Genomic DNA, 11,470 nt, shown 5'->3' on the forward strand with positions numbered 1-11,470 from the left:
TGGCCAGAATCTTCCTTATGTTTTCTCAGGTTTAGTGCCTGAATGTGGCAAAAATTCCTACTTTCCAGTAAAAATTTGGTTTGTCTCTTCCCAGGCTAGAAACATCTGTCCTGAGAATAGCAAAAGCAACTTTGTTGCCAACAGGCGTCTGAATGTCAGAACTGACAGGCAACCAAAAGAAAACCAGATAGAAAACACCCTACTCACACTACCTAGAGACACAAATTTGAGAAGTAGAGGTTTTTCTCACCCCTGCAGCTGCTGGGTTTTGTGGTGGAAAGTACTGTACACAGAGCACATTGTGTTCATGGGGCCTAGTGGATCCTTGAGGAATGAACAGATGTGCTCTGAAGCTGACATGTGACCAATAGAACCCAGCTGTGCAATTGAGATCCTGAGATTGAGGACATTTTTGGATGAGTACCATGTAGGTTCTCTAGCCTATCATATCTCAGTGTTTCTGCAGGGATTAAAAAACATAAAACTATAAAATGTTATTGAATTAGGTGGAGGGCTACTGATCAGTTGGAGAAAATAGCATTCTAAAACTAAAAGTAGAAACAATCCAATCCTGTAGCTTTTGTTTGCCTTCAAGAGAAAGCAATCAAGGTACTTAAAAAATGCATATGCAATATTTATTAACAATTGTAAATTGAGCCAGTTTGGCTGAGGCTTTCAAAAAATCTATAAATATCGAAGTGGACTTTGAAGAGAAAAAAACCTTCAAAGGCATTTACTTCAATTTTTCCTTCTATTCATAGAAAGACTATGGGGATCTCTATGTGAATTATTCATTTATTATTGCACTGGTCATACATATGTTTGACCAGCTATGTCTGTTGAAGTTATATTTATGAATTTGGCCTCAAGTATCAGTGTTACTGAAGAAGTAATTGAGTGAGTGAAACTCAACAATCTTATGACTCCTTCAGTAATTTAAGGGGAAAATGATAATGTATGATTACATTCTTGCATTTCCTTACTATTCTAATCTTCAGTTTTTCAATGCTTAGTGCTAGCCATGTGATTGTGCTGACAATGAAATGACAAATGAGTGGAGAATACATCTGGTGTCAGATGATGCCTAGTCACTTCTAAATGAGGCATGCAAAAAAAAAAAAACATTTTTGTACATGGATCTGTAAGTACTCATTGCCAATAGTTCCTCTAATAGCTAGACATATTGGACACCATTCAAGTAAATTGTCCTTGGGGAGTAATAAAATCCTTTTCTAGGCAATCTGATGTCTGTGAACTAAAAAGTGTGAGGCAGGGGTGACATGCACAACCATGGAAATTTAATACATTGTGTGCAGTTTAATTACATGGAATAAAATTAGATATGTCCACTATCCCCTTCACATTAGAGTCAAGAGAAAGGGAACTGTACCCCAATATGCCCAAAATGTACTGAGGTCAATGGACTGAGGTTTCTCTTGAAAGTTTGAGGTTAAGGAAGAATTGTGTAGAATTTCAATCAAGAAATTTACTGCTTGAGGGGCACAAAGAACAGGCATCTTAAAAAAGAGTAGAAGACCATAATAAAATTGTCTTTAAGTACAAAGGAGCCACAGAAAAGACAATATAAGGATCAAGTAGTCTTGTTCCATATTTACTAAGATTGAACTTATTGAAATTAGTTTTATCCACAAGTTTCCAGGGTATGAGGTTAAGGGAGAAAAGAGAAGGGGAAGGATATTTTGCAGACTTTTTGCTAACTCTCCACATTATCTTTCTTTCAATATTCTCTGAATGTGTTCCCTTACCTACCTCTACTCTTGGTAAAGAGATGAAGAGAGATGAGAAAGAATTTAAAGATGTGGACAATATTCCAGAGTAGATTCTGCCTCCTGTCATGCTTTCCCACCTACGCACATATATAATATAATAGCAAAAGTAAAGGATTCACTACCAGAAATATAGCCTTCAAAGTCAAAACTGTGAATACAGATTGCTATACTTACAAGGTCTCAGAAAATCCATGTTAACCATTGATAGACTTATCAACCAGAATTAATTAGGATCCTTAACATTAGTCAGTAGAGAACAAAACTCTTACCAAAACATTTAGCCCAAAGAACTATCTATGAATTATTAAGCCAAAGGCTTGGAAGGTGGGGACAGAGAAAGTTTTTGTAGGGTAAGTAATATCACACATTGTTTAGAAAGCCCCTCCTTTTGGGGCACCTGGATGGCTCAGTCGGTTAAGCATCCAACTTCAGCCCAAGTCATGATCTCACAGTTGTGGGTTCGAGCCCCACGTCAGGCTTGAGCTGACAGCTCAGAAACTGGAGCCTGCTTCAGGTTCTGTGTCTTTCTTCATCTGTCTCTCAAAAATAAATAAACATTAAAAAAATAAAAAAAAGAAAGCCTCTCCTTTCTACACACATACACACACACCAAGTTACATAAAATTTTCATAGCCCCAATCTTTGTGGCAGACAACACAGAGAGAATCTTACATCTGCCAGAGGCAGAATTAGGACCCAAATCTTTGGTAATATCAGCCAAGATAAAGAGTCATGTTATCAACCTGCATAACTGTTTCAATAAGTTAGTATTAAACATCATTATTTATAAAGCAGATAGTATTTTCAGTGAGACTACATGATAAAGTACCTCACTGTAAGCAAGCTTCTAGTTATACCAGAGGGCTAATAATTTTCCCAAATATAGAGTGCTGAATAATACATTTTTTTCTTTGATACACAGGAAATCTATATTATTTTTCTGGCTTCTCCATACCAGTCATGGAAAGGACCCATCTCAATCAATTAGAACTCATTTTTGGGGTGCCTGGGTGGCTCAGTCGGTTAAGCATCTGATTCTTTTTTTTTTTAACGTTTATTTATTTTTGAGACAGAGAGAGACAGAGCATGAACGGGGGAGGGTCAGAGAGAGAGGGAGACACAGAATCCGAAAGAGGCTCCAGGCTCCGAGCCGTCAGCCCAGAGCCCGACGCGGGGCTCGAACTCACGGACCGCGAGATCGTGACCTGGCTGAAGTCAGACACTTAACCGACTGCGCCACCCAGGCGCCCCAAGCATCTGATTCTTGATTTGGGCTAAGGTCATGATCTCAAGGTCTTGAGATGGAGCCCCACATTAGGCTGTGCTGGGTGTGGAGCCTGCTTGAGATTCTTTCTCTCTCCTCTCCCTCTAACCCTCTCTGCTTGCACACATGCTCTTTCTCTCTCACTCTCTGTCTCTCTGAAAAATCCTCATTTCTAATTGCAATTTAGAAATTAAATCTTGGTTTTAAGTCTTTATGTATTAACCCATAGGCTTTATAAATACCACTGTTGATAGCTGTGAGTTAGCTAGTGTTTGCCAAAGATTAATGAAGTAGTCTCTGTATTAATGCATCCTATCTTACCCAAATGATTTGTCTGTTTAACTGATAGGGGGTGTACATAGCTGTGGGTTTAAGTATATCAAACTATTATTTGAACCTGGAAAAATAGTAAATCATGTCTTTGTCTGCAAACTATTTGTCTTTCAACTTTTTTAAAATGACCCTGACTTAAGTAGGAGTGTCAACACAAAGATCATTTACAAATAGCTAATTGATTAGTTTGATAAATCAGATGGTTAGTCGGTAATAGCAACACCTTATAGAAATTCCTAAATATACAGGTAATTTTCTCCCTTGTACGATTGAGAGCCTGAGATTTAGGGGAGTACTGAGTTCTTTTGGAAAAGTAAATACATCCCATTAGAAGCAATTTCTTGTGAGTGCCATTCTTCCTGCTTCTATTTTATTGTTTTATTTCTTTCTTCGGTTTACTTTTTTGCTTTTTAAATAAGTGTCCTATTTTCAAGTCACTTTTGTAGATCTAATTCTACTTTTCTAAACGCACTGTAATTTTGGTTTATACAACTGCCCCTGAAAGGAATTTTTTAATTGAATTTGCTTTCCTTTTAATAGTTTAGGAAGTCACTTTCCTCGTTTCCTGTTGGCTTGACCTTTCTTCACTTCTCTAATAGGTACACATCCCAAAGAGGGCCTAGTGACAATACATTTCCTTTCTAGAATGTTTTCCAATCTCTGTCAACTCCCAAATAAACAAAAGAAAAAAGGTTCTTTGCAGTTGCACTTATGTGAAAAATGAATTTATACCAACTTAAGCACCCCTATCAAAACTACATTCAAGGGAATTTTTTTCTTTACCAATTGTAAAGATCACAAATAGATGAATCATAATCAGCTTTATTTCATGTCTGATAATTTGGTGTGGTTTCATAGCCTTATCTACAGAAGCAGAAGGCTATCAGCACCAGGCCTGTTTAGTCTTTTCTGTCATCATAAGTTACTTCAAACAAAACTCTGCGAAGAAATACCTTAATGACCTTTTATTTAAGGGATATTTCATATTTTTTATGTGGAAAAAGAGCCTTTTAAGGGATTCTTGGTACTCAGGTGCTAAATTTGCCTGAATAAGTCAAGGCAAGATTTAATGAATATTCATGTGTGTTGTGGATTTAGGGATTTTTTTTTAAGTTTCCTTATTATCTCTTCATGGTAACAAGCTTTTTAAATGGTTTCTGAAGGTTTCTAAAATGTCCCCTGCAAAACCACAGCCCTACCATGGCAAACACCACTGCCTGTCAGAGACTACACTAGCTATGGATCAGCAATGTCTTAACATGATACCTGTTTCTGCTTAGTTTATTTTGAACTTTTCAAAACCTAAACACCCTGATTAGTCTCTAATTCAGGGACAGAAAACTTTCTCTGTGAAGGTCCAGATAGTAAATATTTTTGGCTTTGTGGGTCATATATGGTCTCTGTTACATCATATTCTTTTTTTTTATAACCCTTAAAAAAATATTCCTTGCTCACAGACCATACAAAAACAGAACATGTTCCTAATGGATCAGGCTCCAGTTCATAGTCATTGGATGCAGAAATGCAACCTGGGAGTAAGAGGGAAATTATTTGGGGCACTTGCTGCTTAAAAGCCAGCAACAACTCCCTGACTAAGGATTAGCAAGTAAAAAATGTTAACTCTACCTGTTTGGTCTCTTGTTAATTTACTTATATTTTCCATGATGGCTAGGTCCTGGTTTTTTTCTCAAAGATAAAGAGAAAGAATGAAAAGACTTAAGAAGGGAGGAAGGGGCAAAGGGAGATAGATGAGAAAGGAAGGGAGAACAAGAGAGGGAAAGGCAGAAAAAGAATGAACAAGAAAGCAAAGAGGGAGATAAAAGGACAAGAAGGAGAAAGGACAGAAAAAGAGAAAGAGAGAGGTATAGAGGAGCAAGGGGTGGGGGTGGAAAAAAAACAGAGAGAAAAACAGGGAGAGAGCCAGAATATGGAAGTTAGTGCACAGTCTCTCCTTCTTTTCCTTAGAGCCAGGCAGCATTAAGAGGCACCTCCCCAGCTGCTCTCAAACATTGAGGTTGCTGCCCAGCCACTGATCACCATCCCAAGAAGCGAAATATGGGCTCCACATCTGAAAACTTCCACTTGGTTTTTCACCAAGTGAAATGGAACACGAAATTCAGGGCCCAAGCAAATGTCTCATGTTTTCTTTGGGACACTTGGGCTGTGTCTGCCCAGGGAAAATTTTGATGTTCTGACTGACTGACTCCAGTGCATATGATTAATGTATATATAGGACAAACCAGGGTAATTCAGACCTTTTTTCTTCCACAGCAGGTTTTCAGCCGGAATTATCTGGATGGTTGCCTCAACTCTCCACTAGGCTTTGCCAGGATAAGCATAGCCAGTGTAGTATGCAGGAGACAGGGACCAATCCCTCTATCCAAGTTTCCCTTCAACACCCACACACTGCACAGCTGAACATAGTGGGATCTGTCCTGGCAGTCATTCCTTCTGGGGGCAAATGCAAATTCTGTCTAATGGATCTCTAAGAAGCCCCTAAAATGTTAAATGTTGCATTTGGCTTAGCTCTCAAATAGTGAAATATAATAGACAGATGAAGAAGGAGAACCATACCAATTGAGGGAAAAAATGTACCCTGTTCCCTTCCCCATTCAAGAAAGGAGATAGCAAAAGCCAAAGCCCATGAATCCCAATAAAACCTTTTAGTATATATGTGTATAGTTTCTCTTAATTCTGTAGACACCTGAGTTGTAATTTTTTTTAAGTAGAGATATGTATAGATAGATATACCTTTTGATTTTAATAGTATAGTTAAAAAGTAAATTAGACTACATCCCAACACATAGAAAAAGGGTTACTCATGGAAGCATAGTTTATGTTGACAGATGTGCTCTTGTATAGATTTTTTTTAATTAAAGGAAAAGCTGAATAATGAGGGAATACTACTACTCAGAATAACCCTTTGGTAAATTATTTTGTAATGAATTCCAACGTAAAATTAACAATTAACTCATAATTTAAGTGGAAAAATTGTATTTTCATGGACTCCTACATTCATGCCATAATTTTGAATTTGGGTTTTGTTTTGTTTTGCTTTGCTTTGCTTTGTGTGGAGGAAAGGTGAAAAGAATAATGGGAAAGATGCATGATAGTTTATTTTACTGTATCTTACAGATCCAACTTCTAATGATGAAGGTTCCCACATAACTTCTTTCTTTTTGGGAGCAGGAAGAAAGGAAGAAAATGAAGAGTCAAAGCTGTTGATACATTGGGATAATATTTTTCCACTCTATTGAAACTTTCTACCTTTCCTTTCATTCTGTTTCACCAGTTCTCTAAGTGATAATTACAAAGTGATAACTTCCCCATTGCTGCTTGTGTGGTGTTTTTATTTTGTTTTGTTTTGTTTTTGCGTTTATTTTATTGGACTTTATTTTTTTACAGATTTCAATGCTGATTTTTCCCTGAATACATGATCTCTTAAAATTCTTAAGAGGTTCCCTCTACACCTAGAAGTTGCCTTATAAACAGTCATTGTACTACTGCATGAGAAAGTCATGAAATGTATTAAGTAAAAACCAAAACAATAGTAACAACAAATTGTTAAATGAGCAATTTCAATGTGTATGTCTTAAAAAGTTTTTTGTTTCTCTATAGGCTGTGTAGAAAGTTTACTCATTTTCACTTGCAAAAGTGTTCTTGCTGCCTAGTGGTGGAAATAAAACACTGGAAAAGAGAGATATCTGTAAAATATGCATTTGTAAAATAAGTTTCTCTTTTCAAATGACTTGTACTGAGCTGTTTGGTGGCCCCACACTATGTACTGGACGTGACTCTTTGAATGCAGTCTGTAACCTTCGGCAGATTTGCAGTGACAAGTGTTGCTATGCTTCTGTAAGCACTGCTTCTGCTAGAGGGCACTGTACATTAGACAAAGCCTTGTGCTCTGCTTAGTAAAGACAGCTCTCTGTTGCCGCACCTGTGTCCAAGTGTCCGTTTGTTAACATGTGTGTGTTTCCACTTTTGGCAGATAAGACTTTAGGAAGCATGATTACAAAAGGATTATTCCACAGGATAAATCAATCTAGCATTAGTTGGGTGTTTTTCTACCATGAAAAGACTATATAACATATTCACCTCACTCTCAGAATTGTTCCACAAAGTAGGGCAAAGACCTCTCAACTGATAGATTCCTCCTTTACTGTTCATTCAGTATGGCCCCCATCTCTGACTTCACCCCTTACTCTTCCCCAGAACAAAGAGCAGCTGGTTCAAATTAAACTCATGGGCATGCACACACACACACACACACACACACACACACACACACCACTTCCCTGTCTGTTAGTTTGAAGGGCCAAATTTGGAACCTAAGGTTGCAGATAACAAATGTTATTCTGAGAAACAAGCTATGATTCTAGAAGAGATTTTCAATTATTTCTATCACAATTATCTTTGAAGTAGCTCATACACATAAACCCCCCAATTGTTTAGTAGTTTAAAACTAGGGGAAAAACCAAAGCCAACCCACAAAACAGTGGCCCTTCATTCATTAAACAGCTCCATTTCTCTTTTTGTCAATCTGATGTTCACCTCAAGCACTAACCTGGAAGCCTGCCTTGAATTAAATGATTAAATAAATAAAAATAACTTAAATACAGCTGAGCTCTGAAGAAGTCAGCATTTGTATTCATCGACAGAACACTGTAAGTAATAATGAGGAGAAATAAAATAAGTAGTATAAGCAGAGTTTTTTTATTGTTATTTTTAAGGAAATGGACTTTCTGAATGTGCAATGCAAGAAAATGTGATATACCTTAGCGAAAGACTGGCTTTTTGCTATATTAGAGTGCAAACCTAATGCATTAAAGACTGGAAATGTCTTTATTTTACTCTTTCTCTCTTTCTGTGATTTGTAGCATACATTGAAGATCTCACAAGATTTGTTGAGCAAAGCAGAAGACTTATTATCGTGCTAACTCCAGACTATATTCTCAGACGAGGATGGAGTATTTTCGAATTGGAAAGCAGACTCCATAACATACTAGTCAGTGGAGAAATCAAAGTGATTTTGATTGAGTGTACAGAATTAAGAGGAAAGATGGATTGCCAGGAAGTAGAATCACTAAAGCACAGCATCAAACTTCTGTCCCTAATCAAGTGGAAGGGACCAAAAAGCAGCAAATTAAATTCTAAGTTTTGGAAGCAATTAGTATATGAAATGCCCGTCAAGAAAAAAGAAATGCTTTCTCGGTGTCATGTTCTGGACTCTGCAGAACAAGGACTTTTTGGAGAACTCCAGCCTATACCCTCTATTGCTATGACCAGTACCTCGACCTCTCTGGTGTCATCTCAAGCTGCTCTCCCTGATTTCCACCATTCAGATTCAATGCAAGTGAGACACTGTTGCAGAGGTTATAAACATGAGATGCCAACCACCACCTTGCCAGTACCTTCCTTAGGCAACCACCACACTTATTGCAACCTGCCTCTGACACTTCTCAATGGACAGCTACCCCTTAATAATGCCCTGAAAGATACCCAGGAATTTCATAGGAACAATTCCCTGCTACCTTTATCATCCAAAGAGCTTAGCTTCACCAGTGATATTTGGTAGTGAAAACTCTGAAGTCCTCTAAACAGCTATGTGAACATACATAGAACAGAACAGAACATACATAGAATAGAATTTCTGCTAAGCCAAGCATAAAGTACACCTAATAACACTGAGGTGCTGAAAAAGTGTTCAGAGTGAAAGGCACAGAATCCCTTTTGTACTTAAAATTTGTGTTTACATTTGCAGAATAGTGGGTGTAAAGAAGGACCTGCTTTTGTAGTATAGTACCTTGTTTCAATGTGTAGTTTTTATTTATTCCTGAAAATAAAAATGTAAAAATCCTGTTGTTTTAGAGTAGGTTTTATGATACTATTTGGACTGTAAACTTACTAGATGAGAAACCTACCCCTATTTATGTATATTTCAGATTAACATGGCATTTCAAATAAGGAAAATTTAAGAACTTTAATTGAATTTGAAAATTCTGAACTAAGTATAAGGGGGAAAAGAGAACTTCTACAGAATAACTGAAAAATCAGGAATTATCAAGAAAGACGTGTTGAAGCACCCCAGTTACAAGATTGTATGTAGAGGAAGATCGGTTAAGAAAAAATGTCACCGAAATTTTTGGAAGTTCTTCAACATAATGGACAACTTCTGTAGACTAAATCAGCAGCTAATATGACAGCTTATTGTTGTATAGGCAAGCACATCTTCTGTAGGCAAGATGTGGTAGGAAGGCAAACAATATGCATTCTTGAGCAAATGAGTAGACAGGCTACTAGTTCTTTGAAGATGATTTTGAACAACTCTTATGGCTTTCTAGCCTATTTCAAAAGTTTTACAAACTTGAAAACACATTTTAAGATGCAAATTTTATTGTTTCCTAACAATTCACATTTGGATATTTTTCCAAATGATCTCTTGACCTGCTTTATATGAAGATGTGAGCATCTTCCTACTTTTTTACAGCATCATTGGAGTTTGAATTTAAATAAATATTGACTGCAAGTGTCAGCAGTAGAAAAGAAGTAAAACAACAGTATTCACAGATGAAGTGCTAAATGATTCAAGTTTACTAGTGGCAGAGCAGCAATTGCAGTTATTCTCATCTGAAATGTAGTTGTGAAAGAGACTATGCTGTACATACACAATGTCTGCTTGGCCATGTGTGCAAGGTTCCTGCAGAAGTATCTCTATTCCTGGTGCTTCAAAGAGTATATTTTATAGACTAAACTTCTCCACCCTCCCATTATGACTGTGACTATACCACACCAGAAAATACCTATGAATGATCTAAAATATTATAAATTTGCTGTAAGGAATGTGCCCCTATCTAGTATCTAGTATTTATTGTGGATTACTATTTTGTGTTCTTTCCAATTAATCAATTTTGGTGTGCTTTCAACTAAGATGCCTTTGGGGGCCAATTTTTAATCAAGGCTGATTCTGGAATTTTGAAAATGGTTCATAAATCATGTTTTTGGACAAATATAATAAGGACAGATGTACACAGTGTGTAAAAATTAAGAATTTTCCCAGCTCTTGTAAATGTGAAACTCAAATGTTTAAGAGAATATTAGATAATATGTTTTGATTTTTTTCTTTCAACTTCTTTACATTATTGATTCTCTGTGATCCGTGGGTTTTGTTTAAAGTACTTGTTTCTCCATTGCTTTTCTATACTCAGCTTCTCAGAAAATGCATTATGCACCAACAATATGTAAAAGCTTAGCAGTGATACATGTTCATTTCATATTGGGACAATTAGTTGCTCCTTTGAAAAGTCCTGTTCAACATATATACATGTTTCATAGATATATTGTTTCCACTAAGAAAGGTGATTTTGCTTCTGTAAAAAAAAATAGATATTTCAAAATGGAAATTTATCAATTCTGAACTGTTTTCCAAGTGTTATAGAGTTGTATTTACTCTCATTGTTCTTTAATGATATGTGCAATCACTAAGTTAATAACCTGCATGGAATGAGTAGCATATTTTTAAGTGACCAATTGTACTTTTTATTATTTTGTTTTTCACAGAAGCCTAGATTAATTCAAATAGAATGTTCAGTGGTATTTTTAAACTAATAGTTCTGTATTGAGCATGCCAGTTCTGAAAATATAACATGGGTCTCTCTGCTTCCCTTATTTACAATGATTAAACGTGGGTAGCAATTTGAGTTGGCTGGCCACAATGTGTCCTTTCACTACTAGTAAGTACTCAAAAACAGAGCATTCACACTTGTGCTGGGGAACTTGACAAGAAACCTTTTCTACCATTTTCAGGAACCAATGTGTACACTATCTATAAAAATTTATTTCTAGATGGCAATTCAAAATTTGATTTTCATCTGAGATTTTTAAAAGATATAACCCATAGGGTATAATAAAAATTTAGTCTAGAACATAATATATTCCTCCAGGTGCTTACACAGTAGGAAAAATGTCTTCTCACTTATTCACTGAAATGGATTTGAAAATTTAGAAAAATACTAGTGTAATTAGTTCCCATATGTTCATAGCAAATTTATTTAGCTCATCTATCAGCAGTATATACACTTTT

General features: G+C 36.4%; 1 protein-coding gene across 3 annotated transcripts in view; it reads left to right on the forward strand.

Annotated features, from left to right (window-relative positions):
- Positions 1 to 11,087, forward strand: part of IL1RAPL2 (interleukin 1 receptor accessory protein like 2) — a 1,211,101-nt gene extending 1,200,014 nt beyond the window's left edge. For 2 of the 3 annotated variants that reach the window (XM_045051172.1, XM_045051173.1), the window contains exon 12: positions 8,268 to 11,087. In XM_045051172.1, the coding sequence (XP_044907107.1) occupies positions 8,268 to 8,965 (698 nt within the window). In that variant the 3' untranslated portion in view covers positions 8,966 to 11,087. Of the gene's footprint in view, positions 1 to 6,522; positions 7,327 to 8,267 lie in introns of those variants that run through there. The other variant, XM_045051174.1, reaches the window with a different exon arrangement.
- The last annotated feature ends 383 nt before the right edge of the window (positions 11,088 to 11,470 follow it).

The sequence above is a fragment of the Felis catus genome, chromosome X (genome assembly GCF_018350175.1).
Source record: "Felis catus isolate Fca126 chromosome X, F.catus_Fca126_mat1.0, whole genome shotgun sequence".
NCBI lineage: Eukaryota > Metazoa > Chordata > Mammalia > Carnivora > Felidae > Felis > Felis catus.